General features: G+C 38.3%; 1 protein-coding gene across 1 annotated transcript in view; it reads left to right on the forward strand.

The window, feature by feature from the left end:
• The window catches only part of PPA2 (inorganic pyrophosphatase 2), a 38,418-nt gene extending 23,128 nt beyond the window's left edge, over nucleotides 1–15,290 (forward strand). The window contains exons 8-12 of the mRNA XM_036382266.2: nucleotides 6,462–6,589; nucleotides 8,350–8,435; nucleotides 9,495–9,564; nucleotides 14,019–14,058; nucleotides 15,109–15,290. Coding sequence (XP_036238159.1) covers nucleotides 6,462–6,589; nucleotides 8,350–8,435; nucleotides 9,495–9,564; nucleotides 14,019–14,058; nucleotides 15,109–15,137 — 353 coding nt within the window. The 3' untranslated portion in view covers nucleotides 15,138–15,290. The remainder of the gene's footprint in view (nucleotides 1–6,461; nucleotides 6,590–8,349; nucleotides 8,436–9,494; nucleotides 9,565–14,018; nucleotides 14,059–15,108) is intronic.
• Nucleotides 15,291–15,882: the final 592 nt, after the last annotated feature.

Genomic DNA, 15,882 nt, shown 5'->3' on the forward strand with positions numbered 1-15,882 from the left:
TGGGGAAAGAAGGGGAGAAGAAGAGATGAGGAAAAGGAAACTCTTGGGTTGATGCTGATTAAAATCATTGGGCAGATGCATTACTGCATAGTGTTTATGACTCTTTAACTACTTTGACAGTTAGAGATTAAGAAGTTCAGCTTAAGGAAAGAGTAAGTAATAGTTTGCTGTTAATGTCAGTATCAATTTAAACCACTCTGTAATGTGCAGTAAAATGCAATATAAGTGTCAGTAGTTAAAAGAAAAGTGAATAGCATTTCATTTCTAGGCGCTGTTCTGCTTAAAGACTTACCTTTTCTCCCTGGTAATTTCTGAGAGAATGTGGTCAGAAAAGTGGATGAGAGAATTCAGAAGGAGTCCACTAAGCAGGAGCAAAACTGTGTTAGTTTATTCCAATATTATTTATTATTTGGGGTTAACTGTCTGTATTTGAAAGCTCTCTCTGGTTTTTTGGTTGGTTTTGGTTTTGTTGTTTTTTTCCCTATGTAATGACTGATTTATATCAGCTCTATTACAACTTTAGTTTATTTGGGAGGGGAGAAGTAAGAGCTTTAGTCTTAAAAAAAGAGGAAAAAGTAGTGGGAGGAATGGGCAAACCATTGCCTGTAGTTGATTCCTTTCTTATCAGGGAATATGTGCAAAACTTCAAGAAGAGAATTGTCCTGAGATTCAGAGAAGTGTAGAAATACTTATCCAGTTTAATATGATTTCCCTTTGAGGTTGGAGTTGCAGCCCAAAATTTACAGAAGAAAGAAAAGGGGAAGAAAAAAAGCCCCTGTCTGCTTTCAGAAGACATGACTGGCTTGCAGTGTTTAACAGCAATCATTCTTCAGTCTGAAAACAAACAAATCTGTCAGAGCAGGCAGTACAATATGTCCTTTTATACTTGTTTTTCCCCCTTCCCAAAGTTGTTAATTATTTCAGCATAAAGGGATGGCAGCTACGGATAAAACCAGTCTCTCTCTCTGTAATTGATGTGCTGCTGTGTTGGGGAGGTGGTCTCCTGGGGAAGATGAGGCTAAGTGTTGCCTTCTAATACTGTCCAGTCACTTCTGTATCATTTGTTAAAGATTTCCAACTGCACTGAGAATCATCACATTTGCTTTCAGCTCAGTATGTGCAGAGCCCCCAGTGAACATTTGGAAAAGATAATTTTCAAGACACCAGAGTGGTGATTACTTGCAAACCCCATCCTGAGCCTGCACTGTGTGTTAACTCCCCTTGCCTCTTTAAGCACGCCCCAGGTACCTGGGATATTCTCCTTCCGGGATTGCAATCCTTCTCATAAGTGCAATTGATTTTTCTGAGACTTCACAGAACTCAGAACTGAGAAGTCACAACTTCTGAGTGCTTCTCATTGTTTATTCATAGCACTCCACTGGATTGTGTTGTGCAGGCATTTATTGATAAATACTGGTTTAAATTGGAAACCCTGCCTAGAGCTCTGTGTTTCACACAGAGCAGTGAGAAACTCTTGTTTACAGTGACAATACCCAGGAATGATAGGCAATGCTTAGCACCTGTTTTAAGTGGGAACTCTGTCATCAGGAGGAATAGCAGGGTCTTAGTGTCTTTTTGGACTGACTTTGTAGTGTAATCTGTTTGAAATAATAGCACTTAATTCTGGTGGGCATAGGGACAATCTCTCACCAAATACAAGTGGGATGTCAGATGCAGGCATCTGTGTGAGAAAGATAAATCTGAACATGTCTAGTTGGAGTCTAAAAGCAGCTATTTCATTAAGATCTGTCTTTGTGGCTGTTGTGTTTTTGCTCAGGCAGTTGCTAGGCAGATGGCTGTTAGTAGACCAGCAGAGCAACATTAGACCAAACAACTCTGAGAAAAGACCTAAAAGCTCCTCCTTGCAGACTGAAACACTAAATCTTGGTGGTGTAATAGGCTGGGTTGCTTTCTTTATTTTGTTGGAAGTAAATTTTTGTAGTAGAAAGGTTGCTTGTCTGCTTATCTCATAGTCTGGATTGAATTTAATATATTGGATATATTGGAGTTCACTTGTATATCTAATGCTTTTCTAGTTTGGGCTCAGAAGGGATGAGTGATAATTTTATGCTGTGATTTGGTCTAAATGTACGTGGCATCTTCATATTGGACAAGAAGTTTTAAAAATCACTGGCAGTTGAAGCAGGAATTGTGTTTGAAGCAGTGTATGAAGTCTGGCTTTCAAAAGGTCATCTTGCCCTCCTTCAGCAAATTGGACTAATCATGTATATACTAATCATGTAGTCCAAGCATTATGGAGGTGATTTACTGGCCTGGAATCTTAGCAGCCATTTTTGCTGCCATTGCTTACTGGAAAGATGCCAGCATCTATTCAACAGCAGTTGGTGGTGTCTGCTGGCTTTATTGTGCTACCTTTTGCTGGCACTGGTGTAGTTAACTGTGCTGTGTTGCCATGCTGCTTTTACAATACACATCTCAAGATAGGGTTTAGTGATCAAAACCCTAAATGGCAAAACTAAGGCATGTTGTATATTTTGTACTAAATATTGTTACAGACCTTTACATGTGAGTATATTTATTCACAGAGAAGCAGCAGAAGACCTTTGTTGTGGATTTGTGTAAGCACCCAGTATAAAGAAATTAATTTGCTGTACCAAGTCTCCCCTCCTACCCCTTGCACAAAATACACCAAATGCCTTTATATGGAATGTAGCTGCAGCTTCCTGCAAATGTTTATAAGATGTTAATAAAAACATATGTCCTCTCTTCCCACAGACCTTGTTTAGAAAGCTTGCTGCAAACGTGTTGTTTTAGCTTTGCTTGCAAGAAGCAGCATCTGTTGTACTAAAAATGGTAGTTTTGTACAAATGCTTTTGTTGCTCTCTTCTGTAAATCCAGTTAGAATTAGGGTCTGCATTCCTGTTAGCTCACTCCCTTGACAGAGAGGTAGCAGCAGTTCATGGTGCCAGCCTCTAGGGATGTTCCTTATGGACAATGAACTGCAGCCCTTAATGTGATCTGCTGTCTCTTTTTAACCCTTGGCACTTAACTTTGGTGCCCAGAAAAATGAGACCTAATGTTGTATGCAGGCAGTGTAGAGAAATTCCCACTTGGAGCCCCGTGGGGGACCTGCTGATACATAACTGCAGGAGCCTGACCTGCTCTGCTGCTTTGAGACAGACTTTCTGGCATAGATCAAACTGCTTTGGGGCACCTAAACACTTGCTGCTCCCCAACCTGCCCCTTTTAACATCAGTGTGAGTATAGTGAGGGAAGATAAGCAGTCAACACCAAAAAAGACTCTCTTAACAGTGTTTGCTGCAGAAAAGACATTTAAGTTGTTTGCTTTTTAAAAAAATCATAATAATTTGAAGCTATCTTCTGTAGATATTAGTGTAGTAAATTATTGTACTGCTTAGTGTGATCTTCTCTTTTACCTTTCTTTGCTTACTTTTTTGTTTTCTGAATGTGGTTTTTCTCCTTTCCTCCCTCATATCCCAAAGAGGCTGTTTAGATTTCAGTGGAAGACAAACTGTCTTTCAGGTTTTTCTGTGGTGACTTTTAATGAACTGAAGAGGTTGAGTGAGTGATGCAAGAGCTGCTGTTTTCCTTGTATTTTGTATCATATGCTGACTCCACAGCAACAGCATTGATACTTTTCTGGGGTTTGTTTTGTTGCATTGTTGCATGTTTTTCTTCTGCTTGCCACCAACTTCTGTTATAATACAGATGTTCTGGAGTCTTTTTTTTTTTTAATTAAGCATTCAGATTTCATTTGATGTTCAGTAGCTGTCTTTTATAGTAAAGAATAGTGAAGTGAAGCATAGGGATGAAGGAGAATAACTTGCAAGGAACCCAGGAAATAAAAGCAACCAATGCCCTCCTTCTTAAGTCCTCAAAACCAGAGTATAATCCATCCATGTAATGCTGTAGTATGATTGTGTTTAGTCACTTTACTTAGGCAAGGGTATTTTCCAGTAGAGAGAGTGTGAAATTCGGGGAGACAATTCTATCCATGAAGATAGAATCTCTAACAAAAGGACATAATGAAAGTCTGTCTCAAAGCCTATCCTAATATTTGAGTCCTTCAAATAAGTATAAATAAAACCTATAAATAAGGGGCAACAGATGGAGAAAAGTACCAAGTGCCAGTTAGTAGACTGTAAAGCACTTTTGATGAACAGATTTTATGGGAGTAGGAGGCAAATAACCAAGTAGTGGGAGTGGAGAAGCAGAGTTAGGAGAGACATTTGCTGGAATAGGAATCAGAAAAAAGGAGCAGCAGTGTGAGAAAGTATGCTTGAATTTAAGTAGTGTCTGGAGATAGAGGTCTGGAGTTTGTCTACTGCTGGGAGCCAAGGAAATTGCTGCAGCAGCCTGGTTTGCTTTACAAACTTGAGGAGATACTGTCTCTTCAACAAGTGTTAGATGTGAATTCAAACTTCATAAGAGGAGGAGATTACAATGTCTCAAGTTGGAAGAGGGATGTTCTCTTGCTTGGAGAGAACAAGATGATACATTGGCGTCCTGAAACTGATTTGAATTGGAGCTACAGTTTTATTAGTGCCCAAGTGAAGCATTCATCCTCCAACCAAGATCCCACCCTTCTCTAAATCATTCCTTCTTGGTAGGTCTCACCCACCTCACTGTAGTGAGAAGCTTTTTGTGCTCTTAAACACGTATTTCAGCTAGAAGACCTGTCTCTAGCACAGCCTTATGTGCCCTTTCTTTTTTCTGGGATTCTGCCAGTGAAATTCCCTGATCTACAGACAGATGGCCAGCAGCCAAGTTCAAAATGTGTTTTACTCTGAGCCCATAAACACGTAGCCCTGTAAAGTGTGTGCAAAGCAAAAACTTACATGGGGTTCTTCAGAGTTTCATGCTTTATTCTTTGGGTAGTGGTAATGCAGTGGAATTTGGCAGTGACACCTATGACATGCTATTAACACTCAGAATGTCTTCTGAGACATAAGTCTGGCCTCCCTCTTCAGTCTACATGTCATCTCTCTTGGTGGTCTACTGAGAATTGATTGGTCTGTAGCAGAAGACCTTTTCTCTTCACTTATTTTTCTCTTCAGAAATACTTTATTGTCTTCTTTCAGGTTCACAGTGAAATTTTAAAAGACATTTAGGCACTTAAAGATGGAAAGCACATGACTAGGTATCAATTCCATGGACTAAGCAACTCTGATTTTATAGGACTGAATAGACAGAAGAGTATCTTAGCAGAAATCACTGCTGACCAGATGTCATCAAGTGAGGCATACCTATGGGAGAAGGTAATGAAGGAACCAGGCAGTATTGAGAGAGAGCAAGAACGAATGAGGAAGGGAGACATGAGCGAGTCACTTGCAAAACACTAGAGAAATGTTACACCCTGGAAGATGGCCTGAGCAGAGTGAGGTTATGGAATAGTTGGTAGACTACAGCAGTAAAAAGTCAGCTCCCATTTCCATCAGAAGTGACTGTGGAAAGGAAATAGAAGATCACACCAGTACAAAGTATTTGGCTTCTGGGATGGACGAAATCCTTTATGACATCAAAATTATTAGAACAGTGTTGAAAGCTTTTGCCATGTAAACATGTTGCCAGGGAGTTAATTTGTTAAGGGGTTGATAGGACCATGCCATTGCAAGTGACAGAAGTGGTGGTAGTCTCCAAGGACAGCCCGTTAAAATTTGATATGCACAGCAGGTAAGGGGTGGAGGATCAGGAACTGCATTGTTGATATGGCAGCGTAGTCTTCAAGCTGAATTACTGTGATGTTTCATATCTCTGCACACACCAGGGTAGTGTTCATCTCTGCTTCACAAGGGTGTCCCACAAATGGAATACATTCCTCTTTGTGTCCTGTCACATCTTTGTCCATCATGATTGTAGAGGCAGAATTGTTTATCACTGTGAGTATGCAGATGCCACAAGGTTATCAGTAAAGTTAGTGTTTAGAGCTCCTGGAACGTCTCTGTCATGTCTTGAAGGGGGTGAACTTGGAACTAATGTGAGCAAAAAAAGTGCCTTTTAATATAATGTTGACAAGTCAAGCCTGTATTTTGTTAAGAGGTGCTGGTTTAAAGATCCATGTGTTGAAATTGTTTTTATAGTTATTCTTCCATTATCAAAAAATGCTCATAGGCCCTGCAGTTGCTGGAGGAAGAAATTGTGTCAGTGAATAATCTAAGTATCGCAAGAGCTACCTACTGAGATAAATATGGATTTTCTTCTCCTTTCACAAATATGGTCCTTTTATTCATTGTACCTTTGGGTCTTAATGAATGAAGGGCAGGAGATGACTGCTTTCCCTGCTTAGTGTGGTTGTGAAATCATAAGCTAGCAACTATGGGCAGCTAATGTAATAAAGTGAAGTTTACCAATGACTTTGAAAGTATCCAGTGAAATCAAATTGCTGCAGATTCTTTAGGAAAATTAAAAAAATTATTGTTCTGAAACCTGTGAGTAAAAATTATCTGTTCTTTTTTTTTTTTAATCTTTTTAACCTACAGATATCGATGATGTCAAGAAGCACAAACCAGGTTATCTTGAGGCTACAATTGACTGGTTCCAATTATATAAAGTCCCTGATGGTAAACCAGAAAATCACTTTGCTTTTAATGGAGAATTTAAAAACAAGGTGAAGATAATGCAAAATTAAAAATACATTATTCTGTTACATGGACTCTAGAATTTTTGGAATTGTAAAGGAGGAGGCTTAATGAAAAGAATTTTGATGGGGAGGATTTCTGTGTACAGTTTATTAGACTAGCATTAAATAATGTTTTCTGCCTTCCATTTTGTTCAGGAAAAATGCATAGGTCATTAAAGAAAGTCTGAAAAAAAATTTAGTCCTAATCCTGATGAGAATTACACATGCATCTGTGTGTTTGTAGATGTTTTTCAAGGCATTTTCATTCTCCGTATCAGAGTTATGAACAGAATGTGTTTTCAGGTGTTTTTGTAGTCCTGTTGGTAAAATTTTCTGACTTTTGTTTTTAGGGTATGCAGTTGAAGACAATGGGTTACAGATTTTTTCATATTTTGTATTTGCTCAAGGCATACTTTTTTCTGGTAAATCTCCATAAAAACATTAGAAGGCTTGAAGGTTTGACTTGAAGGCTGACAAATTACTTGCTTTTTTTTTTATTTTTAGAAAGAAGCTTTTTAAACTACTGACAGTAAGAATAACCAGTGGTTGAAAGAAGATTGGGCTAGGGATTAGACTTTGTTGAAGGAAATACCTGGATTTTTCCAGAGAAATTGGATGTGATTTGAGTAAAATTGCTTTGCAACTTGTGTATTGCATGCTCTGTGTAGATTATTCTTGGCAAAGAATCACAAGTTTCTCATGAATGATGTCCATGTGTCAGCCAGTTCAGCCTTGCAGGGTGCTGTCAAAGTGACGTAATGCCTTCTAACCAGCACAGGCAGCTTTACATGCTTTGTCTGGTTAAAGAAATGCCCTGACTCCCCTCTGCACTAAAACTGCCTTTTAAATCAATCACTTGTGGAGTTGTAAGGCTTGATAACCTGATCTCTCCCCTGTTCTCCCAGGAACTGCTCTTAGAGGTGCTCCTGCACTGTAGAGTGACAGTGTATCCCTGTCAGGCCATTGGAGTTGAGCCTGAAGGCACTAAATGCCCTGAGGTAGCTGGTTTGGAGCACTTGAATAATGCTCAAGCATTTCTAGAGACCCAGGATGTGATGAGGCAGCTGTGGCTGTGCTCCAGCAGCTCTGGTGAAGTTCACAATGTTCCAGTGGCACTTCTCCAAGTCACTCCTTGTTAACAAATGTGAATGTTCAGTTGGCAGCTTTTTGCAAGTCTAGCTGTCATCATCTGGACACCGAGGGCTTATTTTACTTTAATTTTTGGAAGCTTTTTCATCCCAGCCCCACTCCCAATATTATTTTTCTTTCAAACGAGCAGAAACTGTTAAGCAGCTGACATGTTACGTTCCTGCAAATGCTTAAGTATATGACTGGGCATTAATAAAGTGAATGCAAATTATGCCTCTAGAGGGGAAACCCAAACTGTAACCTGCATCTGTAAGGGTGGAGTCATAGCTCACACACTTGATCCCATTTAGAGCCTGGTTCAATTTTCTACAGCAGTAGGGATCACTGTAGCATCTAGTGCTGATTTCATGTCTTTCACGTAGCATTCGTGTTTTGTGGCTGCAGACTGAGGGAAAGCCCTGAATGTGTTGCCAATATATTTGATAAACAGTGAAGTTTGTTTCTTTACATAAAAAGGGTATTCTCCAGAAATTTAATGAGGCCTCAAAGGAGGTGCCTTAAAATAACAGAGGTGATAGTATGTTTTAATAAACTAGTTCTGTGGCTTTTTTCTGTTTAATAACATTTTAATTTACAAAACTTTCCTTGTTGTAAACTAGGATTTTGCTGTTGAAATTATTAAATCTACCCATGAACACTGGAAAGCTTTGCTTCATAAAAAAGTTGATGGAGGTGCTATAAAGTGGTATGTATCCAGTCACATCTCTTGCTCTTCATATTGTACTATACTGATGCTATTCAACAAGTTGCAGCTATCCATGAGCTGCTTAGATTTTTTCTTTTTTTGAGATGACAGGAATATTAATGGGTTTGATAATTAATTGATAATAAAGCATGATTGACTAATTGCTCCTTGTATGATGATGATTTACTGGTAAGTGGCTTCAGAAATGTATTGATTACATGTGACATTCATTACTTCAGCTGTTGAGAAATGGTCCCAGAGTGTTTGTTCAGAATTGTTTTGGGAGAATCTTGAGCCTCTTGTCACTGTTCATTCTGTTGCTTTGGGGAATTGAAGTTTGTGCAGTTTATTCTGTAGGACCTTAAAAACTCACGATCAAACTAATTTTTGGTGTGAAAGGATGCAGATTCATAGGGAAACATTTCTGCCAAGGTTGTGGTCCCAGAGTTTGTCTGGAAATACTATAGGTATGTGCTGCTTTATGTAGGTGCAGAATTTTGGCCTGTTTTTCCTTCTTGTTAGATACTACAGGTGGGTTGCTGAAGTAACCTGCTGTTACTTCCATGATTCCATGTTATATTCCAAGTAACACTTGGAACTAACCTGCTGTTAGTTCCATGATGGCCATGCTTTGCTGGCCATTTTGCAAGGCACAAGAGATGGGGTGTACTCACATAATCTCTGCTAGCCATCTAGGTGTTCCTCAGCTCTCTCAGGAAGTGCTGGTTTATTTCTGCTGGCTTCTTGGCGGGATTTTGCTTCTCCACTGTGGTCCTCTGCACTGTACACAAGCTAGCAGCCAGAAGCACCGAGTGTGAGCACTGCTTGCATTAATACAGAATACACAGCCTAGATACCTCCTCAAACTCAGAGAAACAAAGAACACCCTTCCACACACCTGTTCCTTCCAGCCTTACTTTGTGGCTTTCACTTCCTCATCGCTTGCAGATACACATTTCTGAGCTCTATATGTGATGGTGGGTTTTTTCCATACTTACTGAATTGTGGGTGGTCCTTTTTTGCTGATGGATAAAGCAGGTTTTTAATTTTATTTTTCAGCACAAATATTCTGGTGAGTGGCAGCCCATTTTGTTGCAGTGAGGAGGATGCCCGATCGATTGTGCAGTCAGTAAGGATGTTTACTTTTTTTCACCCCTTTTTTCTTTTAATGATTAATTGTAAAAGACTGTTCAGAGCTCCAAAACTGAAATAAAGTAGCTAAATTAAAATGGTCCTTCCTTAAGCAAAAATTTAAGTAAAAGGAGGAGCAGAAAGGTTGTGGGGAAAATGTAAGCATTGTGATATAAACCTTTCATTGTAATGGTCCAATTGTACTTTCTGGAAGGTTCATTACTGTTCTGGTGGAGTTCTTTTGTTTTTTCTCCTTCTGTGGTGCTGTTTCTTCTGAACCTGAATAGCAAGATGGACTGCTATTTGCATCTAGCCTGCTGTCTTCTCTGTCTCCCTGTTGCCATGAGTAACCACCCAGTGTTAGAACTCATTGACAAGCTGACTGTAGTCCTTGATCACTAAACAGACCCTTTGTTTGTCTACTTGCATAATTAAATGCAATGCTGTAAGAGAGGGGATGCTTATTTGAATGTTTCTTATAGAATACCTGTCATATTCTGAAAATTAACATAAAATTAAAACATGCAGGTTTCCTGTTCAGGCAAGAAAAATATCCTTGCAGGTTTGATGCTTTCATGTGCAAATGTTAGCGGAGGAGAATTTTTTCCATTTCAAAATACACTAGTTTTGATGCCAGAAATTAAGCAAAGTTACCAGAAATTACATAGAGAAATATGCCCCCAAGTATTACTTTTTCTTTCCTAACATAGGCTGTGATTGAGCCTGTGCTCATGACCACATGAGGTTCTTTGCATGTGTGCATGGCTGCCAGGGCACCCAGTGTTTCGCCTCACCAGTCACAGCAATTAGGCAAGTTCAGGTGTCAAAGGACACGCTGTCCACTGTCTGTGCAGTTAACATTCCAACAGCATTTCTAGTAACAATATGTTGTCCTGGATGCTGTTGTGTCACAAGCAAATGAGACTCTTAATTGGAAAGAATGTTGGTTTAAGTAATAAAGATGTGTCAAACCAAACTTTTTTCAGATACCTATGCAGATACTTTGCTTTCAGCACTTCTTTTAAAGCATCTCTGTGTTGCATTTGTGAATGTTGATTAATGGGACTGTAAATTTTAAATAAAAGAAAAACTCATTTTGGAATTCAGATATGATTTTAGACATGTCAGTCACAGCTATAAGCAAGTATTTACCTTCTCTGTACTTCCAAATTTACAATAACTATGAGTCTTTGAATGTAACTAAAGCTGCAAGTCCAAATATATTTGAATTGTGACAAATGTGCAAAGGACTATTTCCTTTTGCATTCTCTGCTCTTTGTACTTTGAGGCATGCAGGGTAAATAATCATTAAATCAGCAGTATGTCTTACTTTGTTTCTCAATAAAAAATCTTTTTTTTCCTGTGGTTTTTGGGGAGGGGAGGAGTTAGTAAAATCAGTTCATAAAATAGATACCTTGTATCAAACTGTAATGCCTTTCTTATTTGAAAGCTTCCCTTCTTATCAAATAGTATGACTTTCTGCCTTTTTTTGTGCCTCACATTCATTTAAGTGATGGTGTTTTTGTGAAGTTGTTTCCACATAGTCCTTTCCATCATTCTGTTTCAGTTCAGTCTAAGTATTTTAATTACATCTTTGTAGGGTGCTGCCTCTTGGTGCTTTCCAGACAGGGAAAATATGCAATACTCTATTATAAATGCTGTTCATACTGCATGCAGTTGCTGATCTGCAATAACTAAAAAAGTAAAATGGCCTTGAGATAGGAATCATGGACAGTTGAACTCTAAATATAAGCAGGAAGGTTGACTTGCACATTTTAAGCAGGTATCTTTTTGTCTAATACACTACAGTGCATGCTTTGGTTGTCAGACATTCATCTCTTTCACACTGAAGTGAAAGTACGTGAGTGTTGGCTGCAGAATTTTAATGGCTGTGGTGATTTCAAATGAAAGCTGCCTGTGTTTGCCCAGGGTTTTGTTTGGGTTTTTGGTGTTTTGTTTTTGTTTTTTTTTTAATTTAAACTAAAAGCAGACACATTTTCTTCTAATTTATATCCATCTATTAGGTCCTGCATAAAAACAAAATAATGAAAGCTGAAGCAGATCTTGTATGCAAGTACAATGAGAAATGTATTTCAGCTTCTGCAAAATTTCTGAGCTATTTCTGCAGTGAGAGCTGGTTCCCGACAATTCTTTTTCCAGCATCAGATTTCAGTTGCAGCATTTTTGAGCGAGTGATTATTGCCTTAAATCAGATATATTGAGTTCTCAAAAAAAAACCCTGGAACAAAATAAAAAACCCAAAGACCTCAAAAGCCAAGAGGCAGCACTCACTATTGCTGTGGAAAAGTTTTCATGGTGAGCAAGAGAACTATAACAGAACCAAATAGAAAACATTCAAATCCTTACCAAGTGTGCACTAATCAGAATTTCCTATAGATTTTGACTGGGTTATTGCCTAGGTAGTCCAGTTGTTCTCAGAATTATTTGACCTTTTGTTACTTTACAGATGAGGAACTAGAATGGCTTATCTTGGTTGGGGAATTTCCACTCCACTGAGGGAGTTTCTAGATGGTTGGCATGTTGGGGGCAAACTAAGAATGATTCCACAGCAGGTGAATTGCTGTGACCATGAATTCCAAAGACATAGAAGATAACCTGTGCATTTAAGAGCAAATACTGAACATTTGAACCAGCCAAAATTACACCAGACCCCTGCAACTACAAATCTAGATGAATTTATCACTACATAGTGAACGTTTCTGGTGTTCTATAGCCTCTGAAAGTTCTTTCATCTGTGTCTCATCTCCAGTGTCAGTATATGTTGCGCACTAAACCCAGGAGTCATAGAGTTTTGTAGATGAATGTGTTAGTGCTAAGATACACTGTTTGTTTCAGGCTTTTATGTGTTGCCGTCTGTAAAACTGACCAGAACTACCAAGCCTTTGTTTAATATTAATCCTAAGAATTACTTGCTCTGTGAAGAAGCTGCTGAGGACTTTGCAAGTTGGAAAATCTCCAAGACAATCTATATATAGGTAGTAGAGCAATGTTTCTCAGACTCATCACATAATTCTTTCTTATAATACTGGAAAGTGAACTAGGAAAGCTTTGCTTGTCTCTTGACAAAATGCAGAACATTGCTTTACAGGGAAAAATATTTGACTTTTCCTGATAATTTAAAGAAATCTCCAACCAAATTTGAATCTGTATATTTATTGATGTGTTTTAAATAATTCAGATCTAAGCAAGAAAGTTTGTTTGCTGCATTTCTCCCCACACGCTTTCTGTGAGGACGTTTCCATTTGGGATTTAGTAAAGGTAGAATTTTTTGTAGTGGCCAGTTGTGAAACAAAAGATTAGTGAGGTTGTTCGTCTGGGGTTTGTTTTTATTAATTAATTATTTTATTTGGTTTTTAAATGGTGTTCCAGATGAAAGTGTTGTGTAGTGAAGAGCTTCTTGGTTCAGTGAGATGAGATTTTGATCTGGTCATGGTGGGAAAGTACTGAGTCCTTATGTCAAGCTTTTTTTATAAGCAGTGGCAGGCACCTGCTTATAAATGGTGACCTCTGGATCTCCCTGCCTTATGAGATAAAGCTTGGGTTTTGCTAGGAAGAGAGAGGATATTCTGCTGATAGGATCTGGGTTATGTTTGTCATACTGGTATCTCCTTTCAGACCAGTCATATAACCCCCCCATGAAGGTAATTATCATGGATAGGTAGGAAGTAGAATCCTGCTTCTTTCTTCCCTCCTCATAGGCCTTGTTCTGCTCTTCAGTGTTTAGAGCCCTGTGCCTACTCAGATGCAGGAAGGCTGTGTCACACCAGTGCGGCTCAGCCCAAGTGCTGCTGTGCTAAGGAAGGACAGTGGAAAATTGTTACATCCTCATTGTGAGGCAGGGTGATTCCAGATGTGTTAAAAGTGTTTTTAATTTTGTCCTTTAAGTTACAGGACAAGACAGGCTGTGCACTCCTGTGATTGAACAGTGGCATATCCAGCTTTGGAATGCCAGACCTGAATTTTAAAACAGTCACTTTCTACAGAACTGAATTATTCTGTCAACATGGAATTGTAAAAGAGTATCATCACATATTTATTTTAAATGGTTTGCTTGTATTTAATGTAAATTGTATGTGTGTGCATGTATTCACATGCATACCTGACAGTGAAACATGTAAAAATACCTTTCTAGTTATTATACTCTTTAGATGTTAGCAACAAATCCTGTTATTCTCAAAGGTAATACAGTCATCAAAAATCCCCATTGCATTAGGTAAGGTGTTAATCTATCACTCATTGTTCATGTGCTTGTTTTGTCATTTATGAGCAACAAAGAAATTTGTATAGTGGGGGTGAGAAATCTATAAGGTAGACTATTGTCCTGTGGGGGCAACAGAAAATTCTGGTTTAGTGAATTTGGGTGCTCTCTATGAAACCTTAAGTACTGAGATGTTGGTTTAATTTTTTTTCCCTTTTTTTTCTCTTTTTTAGGCACCACCATTTATGAATGGAGATCCTGTTTCACCAGAAGGTACCTTTTTTCTCAGATGTCATATGACTTCTCTTAATTGCTGGCTTTAAAAATTGACATGAAAACTGTTTTGTTGCAAAAAGGCAATTTTGTGTATATGAAAATTATAATAGTTATATCCTGTCATGTGGATTGCCTGTCTTCTGCTAAATAGAACATGAACAGAAATTCATTAATGCTTTGTGGGAGAAGATTGCTTTTGAGTGAAAGTGTAGTCTACATAAAAAGATGATAAGACAAAAATTTTCTCTTACTGATCATGCAAGGCAAATGCATGACTTTTATCCTTTTTGAAGGAGATTGGTTGCTTTGCCTTAGTTTTTTGTCATTCCTCGCAGAAGGTAACTAATCAAATAGCTCCTTTTCCTCAAATTGACATAACCTTACCTAATTTTCAAGTGTAAGTTCTAAAGACAAAATTTTATCCTATCACTGTTACGACTGTTTTTCATGTTAACAGAACATGTGTTTTTCTTTAAGAAATAAGAATGCATCCTACATTTTCAGTTTTAACTACTTTAAAAAAATTTTCTACTGGCAGGAACTACAGAGAAGACATATGTGCTTTTTGAGATGGAGAGAGTTACAGAAATACTAAGTTAAACTTAGTCATGAGCCAAGTGCCAAAGTGTTTGAGAAGCAACATCTGTGTAGCCCATGTCATGGGAAAGCAAGTTGCATTCCATTTGCCTTTATATGGCATGCCAGTAAATAGCATTTATTTACCAAAGGATTAGATCTTAGACCTCTGACAGACAACTGAACATCATCTGCCTGATCTGTGATGTTTTCCAGGGATGGTGACAACAGTGTTATAACTTGTTGCAGGACTGGTACAGCCAAACTGTTAAAATGAACAGATACTATTTTAAGGCCATTATTTTCACAGGGTGGGGCATAAAGCTAACACAGCTAATACTGCTAACATAGCAGTATTGTTATGGGAGGGAAGGTAGCTGAAAGGGCAGAATGTTGTTTTTTCAAGTGTTTGTGTATGACTAGTTTTATAGAACTAATGTCGCTCTTGTATTTTTTGTTTGTTTGTTTTAGTTGATTCCTGGTACTTTTTCCCCAAGTGATCATCAAGGTCTTCTGAAGGTGCATCATGAAATCTTAAAAATCATCCCTTTCTTTGAAGATGGACAAAAGCACTGACTGTTGGATTCCTGCTGAAACAACTTTTCAACTTGTGTAAACCTTCTCTAATGTAAATAAACTCTGCCATTATTAAATGAATGTTTCCTTTCTATGTCTGTGTAGGGTGGAGCAGAGGGAAGAGGAGGGGCTTGCTTGCTTGTTTGTTTCTGAATCTCAGAACTGCAGAGCTGCTCTTATCCACTCATGAAGTATACCAAATGAGATGAGAGATAGGTTGTCTTCAACCCTGTTCTCCAGATTTTGGAATAATTGAACCACTAGGTGTTAATTTCTGTCTCAAGGCTTTTCTGGCCACCCTAACTATAATCCGTTTGAAGTTGACAGTAATCTTTATGTAAGAGGCTTAGGAGTTTACCATGTTCTTTGATAGGTGACTGTTTCCTGAGCTGCATTTACTTTTGTGCCCAGTTGTCTCTGCAGGCTTCATAAAGTTAGGAACAGAGCATGCTTGCTTTAAAAAAAATACAACATTCCTCCAAAGATTAATTCGACTAGGAAGGACTAATACCATAACAATTGAAGTAAGGATGCACATGTGCTCTCTGTTCTACATCCTGTTTTGATAACTTGTGTGTTTCATCACACAGGAAGGATTTTCCTTATGGAAAGCTTCCATTTTTAGAACTGTGTATACTTGTGATAATTATTTGTTCAGTGAGACAAGAT

Source organism: Molothrus ater, chromosome 4, assembly GCF_012460135.2.
Source record: "Molothrus ater isolate BHLD 08-10-18 breed brown headed cowbird chromosome 4, BPBGC_Mater_1.1, whole genome shotgun sequence".
NCBI lineage: Eukaryota > Metazoa > Chordata > Aves > Passeriformes > Icteridae > Molothrus > Molothrus ater.